The sequence below is a fragment of the Electrona antarctica genome, assembly GCF_951216825.1.
Source record: "Electrona antarctica genome assembly, chromosome: 14".
Classification (NCBI taxonomy): Eukaryota; Metazoa; Chordata; class Actinopteri; order Myctophiformes; family Myctophidae; genus Electrona; species Electrona antarctica.
In genome coordinates, this window is record NC_136795.1 from 27,428,764 (window position 1) to 27,442,526 (window position 13,763).

Consider the following 13,763-nt stretch of genomic DNA (forward strand, 5'->3'; position numbering starts at 1 on the left):
CATACCACACACGTCCCCCTAGGCGCTCTCTGTTGCCGTTCACCTTAAAACATGTTCTTCCACCAAGCCAATAAAGCACTGTTCCATTGATCGTGCAGCACATGCACCTGTTTCCACCTGTTCGGTTGGGAGTGAGCGTTGCTCAACAGTTTTGAACGAGTGCCCTGATTAGCATTTCACACAAACAAATTGTGCCCCGCAGCCACCACACAGCATATTTGACTATTTGAATCCCTGCGTTATCCAAATCGCTGTGTTTAGACGGTGTCGCACTGTCGGGGGGGGATGATGGCGAAGTTAGGGGTGTATATTAAACCAGGGACGTTGCTGCTTACTGTATATGGTTAATGTATAACCTATAGCACTGTTTCCCAAACAGTGGGTCGGGACCCATTTGCGGGTCGTGGACACATTTTTATGGGTCCCTTTATTTTTAGTTTCCTACATGTTGTTTTGAATTATCTAATTATTCTAAAAAGAAAAAAAGCGCAACATTTTAATTCAATGATTGTTTTCAGTAATTTCATGAGGAAATCAAAGAAAGTCCATAAATTAGGAAACAAATGTTTAAGTAGTGAAACTAGCTGATCTGTAAGAAGCTCGCAACGTTATGAGCTTGTAAAGCTGCTATTTTCACTAGTTTGGATCCCGGGGAGACATCAAATTTCTCTATTTGGGTCACAGGCTAAAATGTTTGGGAACCACTGACCTATGGTATGGATGCATGTTGATGATGGATTGTGTCTCAGTCTGCCGAGTCTGCAGACACACCAGGATGATGATGGATTGTGTCTCAGTCTGCAGACCCCCAGGATGCAACCCACTCATGTCTCTGTCTGTCTGCCCGCAGGGTGAGAGAGGCCGCCATGTCCAGTGTGTTGGACGTCACCCTGTTGGTGGTCAACAACGCTCCAGAGCTGCTCTCTCCAGACCTGTGAGTAAGAGGCGCTGAACTCTGAACTTCAATCTAAAATTAGCTGGCTCTTTTTCAACCAAGTGTCACGCCTTAAAAAAAAAGAAGCTTTGTTAATAATCAAAGCACCAGCGGTGGAGCACAGTAAATCTAGAGTTGAGCAATCTCTGACTTGTTCTTTGTTCATTGCCTCGGGGAGTCTTGATGTAACGGTGCGAGATACAAGCACGTGCAACTGGGCTCTTCTCATTGCTCCTTGTACCTTAAAATTAGGGATGTCCGATATTGACTTTTTTACCGATATTGTCCAACTCCTAATTTTCGATACCGATAACAACCGATATCAACCGATACCGATATATGCAGGTGGGCTTTTTCCAGTGGTGGAAAAAGTACTCAAAATATTTACATAAGTAAAAGTATAGATACTGCAGTATAGAAATACTCGTTACAAGTAAATTCAACATGTACAAAAGTATTGGTATCCAAATGTACTTAAAATACCAAAAGTAAAATTACTTATTATGCTGAATGTCTCATTTCAAGTTTTCAAATGTATAAAGATTATTTGAAAATAGCAGATCTACAAGCTCACAATGTGTCGCATTGCAACACATTGTGAGCTTGTAGATCTGCTATTTTCAAAAAATATAGGGCTGAAGTATAATGTATGATTTGTATTTTGTAATAATAATAAGTCACGTGTAAAATACAATAGTTGCCTCTGAGATGTAGTGGAGTAGAGTATTGGAAATACTCAATTAAAGTAAATGTACTTAGTTACTAAGTACATCACATAGATGTTGAGGCCTATTTGCCAGTGCAGAATAACGAGCACCAATGAGGAGCAGGTGCACACACACACTCTGCAGTGCTCTAATGTGAAGCTTCAATCCCATTTCTCTCCACCAAAAGCCCATATGGAATATAATATTAAGGATTACTGTGATTATGGTAGGCTCACATTTCACATACCATACAGTAAGAACTCCTGTAACTTTAAAAAAAAAAGAATACATAAATAAATATATATATATATTTTTTCCGATATTTCTTTTCCGATACCGATATTTTCCGATATTAATTTTCATGCCTATATCGGCCCGATATTATCGGGAGGCCGATAATATTGGACATCCCTACTTCTAATATAATGATAATGAATTTATGTATACACCTCTTAACTCCATTGGACCCTCAAACTGTCTTTGTTATTTGGGTTCCAAAGCAATAAATTATGGACTTTTAATTTTCTGAAAATGAACATTTTGGAGTTGGGTGATTTCTTCCCGACAGCAATATCTACAGGTTAAAAAGCTGAAGGAGGCAGAACGACTAAGAAAAGGCCTTAACATAAGGTTCGGTTTTTAGAAGTGATTTAAAGGAAAACACTGATTTTGCTCGCCTCAGCTCCACAGGCAGGTCATTCCAAAGCGTGTATACACACAGTATCATATGTATTCATCCCATACTGTCCTGTTTGCAGTGTGCAATGCATGATGCGCTGCCTGGCCCAGCAGGCGGCCGAAAAGATCGACCGCTACAGAGCGCACGCTGGCACCGTCTTTCTGCAGCTCCTCCACAGCACGGAGCCTGCAGTGCCTCACATCCCCCACCGGGAGGAGCTGCTGGACATCTTCCCTGTGTGAGTTAGACTCTCTCTCTCTCTGCCACTCCTTTTGGTGTGTGTGACCGTGTGGTATTATCGGCAGTCTGCCATTATTCACATGTCAGTGGTTAAGCCTTCTTTATACATCCGTGGGCTCGGCGCCACCTGGCTCACTGGTCAGGTTTTTGTTTTAACCAAGTTTGTCTTTTAAACGCTGTACCTTCAAAACGGCCATTTAAGTCATCAGTGTTGGCAGAGGGCTGTGAAAAGGGGCCTGCGGGTGGAACACAAATAAGCTTTAAATTTGTCGGTTACTTGAAACAACCACGTTGACTCACTGTGTTTATTTACTATTTTTGTGCAGACTTTTTCCTTCCGCCACATTTTTTAAAGTTCCCACATATAAACGGTAGAGACCATTATTGATTGTTGTGCACATTACTTGCACAACAAATTACAATGTATAAGTAAGCTACGAACCTAACATCCGTCTTACAGTAGAATATCTGTACAATGAAACTATGAGTATACACTAGAGTGCTATGTCTACATAAAATGCTATCTAAGTTACATAAATTTGGCCTTTGCATACAGTACGCCTTGCCTGTAAGGTAGTCGAGACTAGTGCATAGTCTTTGCACTTTATACTTAAAATGTTTTTGAAATTGAAGAGTAGGGGGTGAAGGTGATCTCTCTGATTATCATGAAATATCTTTGTTATCTTCAATTAAGGTGTAAGAAAGTCACATCTTTCAACTTATAAACTTTGATTTTCTTTTCTTTTTTCTTTTTTCTTCAAGTGAGACGTCCGTCAGTCTGAACTGGAACGCCCCGTCTCAGGCCTTCCCCCACATCACCCAGCTGCTGAGACTGCCTCGTTACCAGTACCACGCCCTGCTGGGCCTCACCGTGTCGGTGGGAGGCATCACAGAGTCCACGGTACGACTGCACACACACACACACTCCCTGCTGGGCCTCACCGTGTCGGTGGGAGGCATGACAGAGTCAACGGTACGACCGCTGCAAATTCGAATGTAGTTTTTTGAATAAATGTTTAATTTCCTTTTGTTTAGTCATAGTCGTTTTGGTTTTAGTCTAGTTTATAAGATTTTAGTCGCCTAAATCTACGGTTGAATTTATCGACAGAAATATATTTTGGCGTGCCTGAAGGTGTCGCAATGGCTGGTTTTACACTTGGGTGCGTGCTGAAAATAATTTCGTTTTCGTCATTGAAAAAAGGTAGTCGACGGACATTTTTCTTCATAGTTTTCGTCAACGAAATGACCACTGTGGACTGCCGGTATAATGCCAACCCAAACAGGATCTATGGTGGGCCTGATAGAACGGATATTATAATAATGAGCTTTCCTTTCTCCTGTGATATTGACACTGAATAATGTCTTTGTTATTTGGGTTCCAAAGCAATAAATTATGGACTGCAAAATGTTTTTGTCGAAATACAATCTTAAATGAGGCTGAAATGGTCAGATTTCATGTACGGCAGTGATTTATTTATCCTAGGTTTAATTGATGTTCATAGTTTATTGCCTTGGATAACATTTCTTTCTTTTTTTTCTTTTACCCAAAAATGTGATACTAGAACAAGTGCAATAATGCTAACAATTATCCAGGCTTACTGTTGTTTTGGGGTTTGAACCAATAGGTGGAGCCAGAGTTTATCATGTGTAGTCTATTCCAAGCTCTACACATAAATATACTTTTTGTCCCAAGAAAGCTTCACTTTCTCAGAATTATTGAAAGCACGCGCTCATATCAGGTTGTATAATCACGACTCTGACCCTATCTCCACTCCCCCTTGTGAACAATATGGTGTCCGTGGGTTAAACTTCAAAAGACTGAGGGGCTTATCCATAACCAATGGATCTGAAGCCAGCGTTTCCCCATCTGAAACGGTGACTTGCATTGATGATGAATGGCCACTTCTAAAGAGCATGTCAGCAGCTTCCCACTCCTGACCCCGCTGTGCTCCCGTCACTCTACATTAAAGAACGCAGCCTGGAGGAGGCCCCAGAACAGGGGGGACAACCAGTGGTCTCTCCTCCTTCTTAGTCAGTGGTGGGGAAAAGGTACTCACATTCTGTACCAAAGTATCAATACTGCAATATAGAAATAAGTCTGGAATTCAAAATTTGCTTTAGGAGAAAACGTACTAAAGTATTGGTATGGAATTGTACTTAAAGTACCAGAAGTGGAAAGTAACCAGAATGTTCCGTTTCACAAGTTCTCAAATATGTAAAATGTCTAAAGGTCTTTTGAAAATAGCAGTTCTACAAGCTCACAATGCGTCGCATCACGACACATTGTGATCTTGTAGATCGGCTATTTTCAAATCACCGAAATGTATAGGGCTAAAGTGGTTAATGTATGTTTTGTAATGATAAACAAAATCTACAAAGTAACTAGTTTTTTTAACCTCTGAGATGTGGAGTAGAAGTAAGTATTGAAAATTGGAAATAATTTAAGAAAGTAAAAGTACCTCAAATTTGTACTTAAAAAAAATGTACTTAGTTACTTTACACCACACTGGTCTCTCCTCCTTTAGTGAGACTCAAACCTGTGAAAGCATATCCCATATCCTTGCCCACGCACGATTTGTGGCCGATTAACTTTTTTTAAACTTTAGCTTTTGTGGATATAATAAAGAAAAATAAGGTAAAAGCCTCTAATGGTTGCAAAAAGCTGAGCTCATCTGCCAACAGGCTATAAATATATTCCCCAGGAGGCAATCTGGCTCTATTCTAGTTTTCACCTCATTCTCCCCCAGCCTTTCCCAGATAGACCATCAGAGACTGAGTTGACTCATAAGTTAGGACAGGGCGTTGAAAGGGAAAACTGTGCCAAAACAATGCATCCCTGGTGTGAAATGACCAGTTCTTTACACATTCGGGGGGGGGGGGGGGGGGTGTATTACCCAAATTCTTCATTCATGCAGGTTGATGCCTTTAGTTGCAGTGCAAAATCAACCTCATTCCAAATAAAAATAGCGTTGCTTGAATCTACACATGACATAAACAACAATTGGTGTCACACCGGTCCTAGTGTGTATGGGCCGCGTGCGCACCCCCCCCCCCCCCCCCCCACACACACACACACGCACGCACATTCTAATATGAGAATGCAACCTGTGTCGTGTGTACACAAAATGTGAGAAATGAATTAACCTGTACACCTGCAAATCAACCTGCACAACTCCCAAGAGATGCAAATACGTAAATCAAATATCGGAGATGTATTATCACTGATGATTTTACTGTGTGTTGAGTCCTGCTTCGCACCCTCAACTCCCACCTTCAACAGCAGTCATGAGTTTGTCTTCTTCCCACCGCGTTACGACATCTCACTGACTGATCACTCTGATGTTCAAGTGCAAATGTGCAATATTGCTGGTTGTATTTCTCAGAACTGCATAGTGTCTTCTTACCGTGCTTAGGTTGTCGAGGCGGAATCTGTGTCTGACTCGTGTTGTGTGTTACTATCACTGAATGTGTGTGTCAGTGTCCCAGTGTGCTTTTCTATGAAACCAATGGGGGTTCCAGTCCGTAGATCTGTTTCCCTAACCTCTAGGTTGCTCCCGCTGCTATTGAACTGTTTGGAAATGGCAGATCTACAAGCTCACAACGTGTCACGGCATGCTGTGAGCTTTTCAAAATGATGTTGAAATCAAGTGGTTATAACTTTCCTGCTCTGCTTTCTTCAGGTGCGATTTTCCTCCCAGTCACTGTTTGACCATCTGAAAGGCATCCAGCAGGACCCCACTGCTCTGGGACAGTTTGGAGACACACTGCTGAGCATCTTCAGAGACAACATCCGCAATGACAGGTACACGCACGCACGCACGCACGCACGCACGCACGCACGCACGCACGCACGTACACACACACACACACACACACACACACACACACACACACACACATATACACACACATATACACACACACACACACACACACACACGATACACTACATCAGGGGTTTTTCAGGCCAAGGACCCCTTAGCTGAAGCAGGGACCCCCACTACATATTGGATTCATGTTAAATGTGTGTTTTCAGACATATAAACACTTAAACCCTCAATACTTTTTAAACTTGACCTATGGCTTGCTCTGCTCTTTTTTCCCTGTACACCAAACCCCTTCACCAAAAAATAGCTGATCTACAAGCTCACAACGCCTGCTTAATGTATTCATTTTTTAAATAAAGTCCCTATGACACAAAGATTTGGCGGCCCCCCTGCAGTATCCCTGAGGACCCCCTAGGGATCCCTTGTGAAGAACTGCAATATCTGCTAATGGCAAGAAGTCAAAATTAGACTGGTATGGTAATTTTAAATGCCTGCAACTGTGATACAGTATTTTACAAGATGTATTTATACAATATGTCACGGCCCGGGTCCTCAGCGATTAGCAGTAAGATTCACTGACAGTTTTAACCAAAACCATTTTGTTGCCTATACCAAAACCAAGAATAGCAGTGGGTTACGGTTTATTCTACTTGAACTTCAGTGTGTTCTAGAGGGAACCGTGTTTTCATATAGAATATCTACCACACACTCTCGAGAATTAGTCATGGATTGTCATTTACACGACATGACTGGTAGCGTATCTGACCTCACCAGGCCTCTGGATGACTGGTAGCGTCTCTGACCTCACCAGGCCTCTGGATGACCGGTAGCGTCTCTGACCTCACCAGGCCTCTGGATGACTGGTAGCGTCTCTGACCTCACCAGGCCTCTGGATGACTGGTAGCGTCTCTGACCTCACCAGGCCTCTGGAATTGTGTCTTTGCAGCGGTATTCTGAGGTGCCTGTCTGTCATATCCGCTCACGTTGCCTTTGTGAACATGCAGATAAACATAGCAGACATCTTACTCCATGACCAGTGTGTTGCCATGTGTGCTCATTATAAGCCACTTTGTTTTTTTCCTGTAAAGTCGCTTAGTTGTTTATTTGGGTGCTTATTTGGGGCTTGCTACCAAGTCTGTTTTTAATTATGGTTTAAACCAGTGTTTCTCAGCCATTTTCATGTCAAGGACCCCCAAATGAATATTGTTGCTGTCGGGAGGAAACCACCTAACTCCATTTTTGATTTTCTTTTCATAAATCAATGCTATTGAACACATTTACGGCTGTGTGTTGGTTAAAAAATATTGAACCAATGAAAAGTATTAAAAAGCGCTTCTGACAAAACCTCTTAACTCCATTGCACCCTCAAACTGTCTGCTAAAGCAGCTAACTCCACCACCTCTCCCCCTCTCATGCAAGTAATTGACAATATATAAAGTCACAATACCAACTTTGATGAGGCAGTATTGCATTGTTTAACAAATATAAGGGTTTCTTTATTTTTTAATTTCCTGAAAAATTAACAATTTGGAGTTAGGTGGTTTCTTCCCGACAGCAGATGTATTTCATTTTGTCTGCGGACCTCCATCTGAAAGTATTTTGTTCCATGGAGCCCATACCAGATTTTTCATAAATATTCCACATTTTGCCCTTTTTTCAAGTTTCTTCAAAAATAGCAGATCTACAAGCTCACAGTGCCTCGCACCACTACACATTGTGAGCTTGTATATCGGCTATTTTCAAAAAGCTGATGCATAGGTTGAAAGTGTGACCCAGTCGCATCTTTTTCGCTTGTTGTCATAGACCTGGTTGCTTGTTTCTCTCGCAAAATCTGGCCACACTGTCCATGACCTGTCCATGAACTTTCCACGAAAGGACCCCAATGGAAATAAGCCAATATGCTTTCTTGGGCTTAAATCGTCTTAGCAGACCCTGTATTGAACTGTACTTTCCTGTGCCCTTTTTTGCACACTGTTAATAAAGTATTCAATCAATCAAAACCTAAGTGAGGCAATGCAGTGTTTATTTATTTTCTCCCCTCTCCCATAGAGTGTCCATTCCTCTGCTGAAGATGTTGGATCAGATGCTGGCTAATAGCTGCTTTGAGATCTTCACAACCCAGGACGAGTGAGTATTGTTCAGACTGGCAGCCCAAATCCCAATTTTGTGCGATTGGAACCAAATTGTTTTTTGAGCGGTGCACACCGTTCCAATGGCTGGCCGCGTGTGTCCCTACACTTATGTCCCTATGTATGTCTGTTTGAAGTATGAACAGCTACAATACCGCTGGGTGACCTACCTTCAAGTGGTGCTGTTGAACTTTACAATAGTACTGTACAGAACAGTACAGTGAGTACAGTACAGAGTAAAGTACTCTGAGTACAGTACACATTATAATACACCATACGGTACAGTACAGACGACAGTACAGTAACTATCATAATTCAAGTATAGTTTCAACACTCAGTTCACACAAGTGTGATTTTTATATTTAAGTCTGAACAGCACAATAAAAACACCTGGAAACTGATTTTTGCCAGTCAGATTTGAACCACAGGCAAATCAAAGTTCTAACAACGTCTCAGTCTGGACACTCGAACGCAACGCTTGTCGTACGACAGTGTTGCTTGATGAAGATAGCTGATCTGCAAGCCCAAAACATGTCAGATCGGCTATTTTTGGCAAGTGACATCATCTTACAAACACAGTATAATTTAAGCATTGCTTACTTACACCTATGTCATAATGTCGTTGCCATAGCAAATGCGAGCGATCTTCTTGCAAATAGCAGTGTGGAGTTGTGGACAGTCGAGACAGTTGAGAAACCAATCTGATTTGCGAAGCCTTAGATCAGGGGTCTTCAACAGCATCCTTCTACCGATACTCGCTAATATGTACCCATACTCACTATCCCTCCTCTGTACATGTCCAAACCATCTCAGTCTGGCCTCTCTGACTTGGCTTTATCGCCAAAACATCTGACATGCGCTGTCCCTCGGGTGTACTCATTCCTGATCCCTATCCATCTCTGTTACCCTCAGAGAGAACCTCAACATTTGAGTCTCTGCTAACTCCAGCTCTTGATATTGACTGTAATTATCCACAAAAAAATCACATTAGCATGCATCCAACTATCTATGAAATCTATGAAAACGTTTGATCTGCAACACAATTTTATACAATATGTAGTGGAGGGCCGGGTTCCCTGCTTCATCTGCATGTTAGCTAAGACTCTTACTTCAGAGAGAATGTGCATTATGTATACCAGTTTCACCATGCATGAAAGCTCAACGCTCGCCATAGAACCCAACGTTTGTCTTATTCCTGTCTCCTCAAAGTCACCCGTTCTGTGTGGAGCTGCTGGCGCTCTGCAAGGAGTTCAAGAAGTCCAAGGACTTCGCGAAGCTACGCTGCTGCATAGACGTGTGAGTGTCTCTGCTCTGCCTTCATCATATAAACACACTAGTACTAGTCCAGGGCTGTCACCATTATGACATCCTACTTGTCCATTAATTGTCTTTTAGGCTCCGTAAACAAAAGGTGTGTAGGCAGATATAACAAATTACTTACACAATTATACGAATAGTGGAAATAGCAGATCTACAAGTTTAAAACGTAGGTCTTCTATTTCCGATTTGCGATTATCTCAAATTATTGCGATTAGGCGATTTTGTAATAATTTTGACAGGCCTAAAATACACCTAAAGTACACTAGTGTATTTTTGTTAGTTTGGGTCTCAGGAGGGCACCATATTTCCTCTTTTGGGTCATCATGAGCTGGGAACACCTGTTCTAGGATGTTCTGGGGTGCTGCCGTTGATTCTGCTGCCGTCTCTCTCTCATGTTGTCTCAGTTTCTGCGGGTTGGTCCAGTTCCCGGGCGAGGTGAGGAAGAAGGTTCTGCTTCAGCTGCTGATGATGCTGTGCCATCCCTTCCCCGTGGTACGTCTTCTTGCCATCTTGGGCTGGAAACAGTGTGGTCCACACACAGTACAATACGACTCCACAGTTCTCGTGTTGAACCCGTTGTGTCGACATGTTCGGGTAGATTGTCTGAATCTAGTTTATTTTATGCGTGACTTGTTTGACAGCTCTGTGGCGGCTGTATAAAGAAACAGAGGATTTATTGTTCTGATGCAAAACAGAAAAATTGCCTTTTCAAAAAGAACAGTGAAAACTTATAAACCTTTAAGATGTGCCCATTGGGGTATTTAGCATAGTATGGGAGACATCAAAGGCTCTTCAGAATGCTTCAATGCTGGGAAGGTCCATGTTGTCTCAGAACATCTCATTATGCTCTTCTTTCAACATGGAACTCTTTTCGTCACAGTAACATTTGCAGTAGGGCTGCAACTATTGATTAGCGTCTTAACGATGATTCTATCCATTACAATTGAATCGAATAATCAAGAAGCGCATTCTGTTTTTTTAAATTATTATTATGAATTAGTCTCATTGCGTGAGGTGGTAGATCTGCTATTTTCTTCCAAGAATAATTGATTGAATTGATTAGATTGATTAGCTAACTCCAAAGAGGGTACAGATGGACCCTAAATAACACACAACGCAAATCACACATTACACCAGTTCTTACCGTCTTACACTGGCTTCCGACTGACCGAACCGAACACATGCTGGCTCCAACTTACGTATCTGAATTACTGTACTATCAGGACACTGTGAGAGCTGAAAAAATGAAAATGAAAACAATTTATGCCATTTATTTCAAGTATATCCAAAGTGTTTCTTCATGGGTACCACTCAAGTCTTTTGATCATGGCCTTTTAACTGTCCCAAAACTAAGTTTGACCGACTCTTTGCAGTTGTACCCCCTGCTCTTTGGAATTGCCTTACCCTGGTGAAGGGGGGAAATCGCAGTCAGTTGATTCTTTAAAAAAAAGTTATTTGCAAGCGATTTATCTTGTAACTTAAGGTCAATTGTTTTAGTCTGTATTAAACATACTAATTTCCTGTTCTTTTATTTTTTATATAATGATTTATTATTATTATTATTATTGTTGTTACAAGTACCCTTGTAACTGTTGTTTTGAAAGGCACTTTGTGAATGCAATTGACCTTATCTTGCCATTTTGGTTCCATTTGTACCCTCTTCAGAGTTGGGGTCTGTTTGATTCCATGTTTATCCTGTTGGGGGTTAAATGGCTGTATTTCTCAGTGTGTGTAGATCAGAAAGACCATCCTGTTGGGGGGTTAACAAATGTGTAGATCAGGTTAAATGACTGTGTGTTTCTCTGTATGTGTAGATCAGAAAGACCATCCTGTTGGGGGGTTAACAAATGTGTAGATCAGGTTAAATGACTGTGTGTTTCTCTGTATGTGTAGATCAGGTTAAATGACTGTGTGTTTCTCTGTATGTGTAGATCAGGTTAAATGACTGTGTGTTTCTCTGTATGTGTAGATCAGGTTAAATGACTGTGTGTTTCTCTGTATGTGTAGATCAGGTTAAATGACTGTGTGTTTCTCTGTATGTGTAGATCAGGTTAAATGACTGTGTGTTTCTCTGTATGTGTAGATCAGGTTAAATGACTGTGTGTTTCTCTGTATGTGTAGATCAGGTTAAATGACTGTGTGTTTCTCTGTATGTGTAGATCAGGAAGACCGCAGCCAGCCAGATGTATGAGATGCTGCTCACTTATGATGATGTCATCGACCCAGAGGTGTTGGATGATGCCATGACACTGCTGAGTGACACTAATTGGTCAGTGGGCACAGTTTAGTGGAGTGCTTTGTCTGACTAAATGTTGTTGTTAAATATAGATGTATGCAGTGGTGGAAAGTAACTAAGTACAGGTATCTTTACTGGAGTATTTCCAATTTTCAATACTTCTCAGAGGCAAATATTGTACTTTTATTGTTTATGATTAAAAAACATACATTCACCACTGTAGCCTTATTTATACTTTGGCTATTTGAAAATAGCAGATCTACAAGCTCACAATGTATCGCAATGCAACACATTGTGAGCTGGTGGATCTGCTATTTTCAAAAGATCTGTACACATATTGAACTTGTGAAATGGGACATTCTGCATAATGAGTACTTTTATCTCTTTGTACTTTTTAAGTATATTTTGAATGATGCCCAAACTTTTGAATACCAGACTTGAGTATTTCTATGTTGTGGCATTGATTCCTTTACTTAAGTTAAATAAAAATAAAATAAAAAAAAGTATTCCACCACTGGACTACCGGTGTACTATGGACAGTACAGTAAGGTTGTCCTGTTTGGTGTGTCCTCCAGGGAGAGTGACATCGCGACGGTACGGACACACAGGAATCAGCTCTGCGATTGGCTGGGAGTGACCAGGCCCCAAGTAATTGCCAAGGTGACTGTTTAACCGATTTTATTTTTATTTGATTTATTTATTTTCATGTTTTACGGTTAATGACACAAGTGTATTGAATTTCTGTGGAACCTTGAGCTAACTATTGTACACACAAGTGAACTTCTGTGTTTTGTCCAATATTTCTTATTGGACACATGCGCTTGCCTCCCTTACTGAACTCTTGAGCCCTGATTCACTTTTCTAGACAATTAGCGCTTAACGAGGGAGTTAAGTTAGTGCAGTTAACTAAAGGAGTTTCTTTCAATAAGCTATTTTGGAGAGTAAAGGGCTTGATTGCATTTCTGTCTGTAATTATACATAGCAAATGTAACGTACTTTTATTTCCTCGCCACGTTCAGATAACCTTAATCACTTCTCTTCTATCAGTAGAGCCCCGTCGACTAGGACTCTTTGGTTCTAAACACGGCGTCATCTCATCTAGGAGGAAGAGCGACGGTGAAGCACAGGACTGGAAGGTGACTGCAGCCCTCCCCGAGGCCCTCTTGGTCTGCCTAATTGCTGTTACTACACAACATGGAACATGATTAAACTGGGGATGAATGAATCAAACTACAATCTGTCAATTTAACATAATTCTTTTTCATGGCCTGACAATAAATCAGTTCAGTTAAGTAAGTTCAACTTTATTGTCATCTGTACTATAGTACATTGGAATACAGTACTTGTGTAAAGGACACACTATCTCCAACCCACATAAAATACTAAAGACCTACATATAATAGACTCTGTATGTATACAATGCGTTGTATGTACAGTACATACAGTACATGATATACACTATAGAGACAGTACAGGATAACATTTCATACCGGTATTCTCGCTGTTGGGCAGAAACATTGTATTTTTCATAAACTAGACCTGTGCCTGCCGGGCACTGGCCTACATAGGAACTAGGCAAATCAATGTAGCAAGATGTTCTGACCTTGTATAGTAGATCTGCTCTTTATAATTAAATGTTCACCTACAATGACATGCCCAAAATAGGGACACCCTTTTGAAAGTCATGTCTG

The 13,763-nt window shown here is 41.1% G+C and overlaps 1 protein-coding gene across 2 annotated transcripts in view; it reads left to right on the top strand.

Annotated features, from left to right (window-relative positions):
- tbcd (tubulin folding cofactor D) overlaps positions 1 to 13,368 on the top strand; it is a 47,260-nt gene extending 33,892 nt beyond the window's left edge. The window contains exons 30-39 of one of the 2 annotated variants that reach the window (XM_079521035.1): positions 851 to 934; positions 2,400 to 2,558; positions 3,323 to 3,461; positions 6,241 to 6,362; positions 8,437 to 8,514; positions 9,726 to 9,812; positions 10,241 to 10,328; positions 11,996 to 12,105; positions 12,648 to 12,732; positions 13,120 to 13,368. In XM_079521035.1, the coding sequence (XP_079377161.1) occupies positions 851 to 934; positions 2,400 to 2,558; positions 3,323 to 3,461; positions 6,241 to 6,362; positions 8,437 to 8,514; positions 9,726 to 9,812; positions 10,241 to 10,328; positions 11,996 to 12,105; positions 12,648 to 12,732; positions 13,120 to 13,122 (955 nt within the window). In that variant the 3' untranslated portion in view covers positions 13,123 to 13,368. The remainder of the gene's footprint in view (positions 1 to 850; positions 935 to 2,399; positions 2,559 to 3,322; positions 3,462 to 6,240; positions 6,363 to 8,436; positions 8,515 to 9,725; positions 9,813 to 10,240; positions 10,329 to 11,995; positions 12,106 to 12,647; positions 12,733 to 13,119) is intronic. The other variant, XM_079521034.1, reaches the window with a different exon arrangement.
- The last annotated feature ends 395 nt before the right edge of the window (positions 13,369 to 13,763 follow it).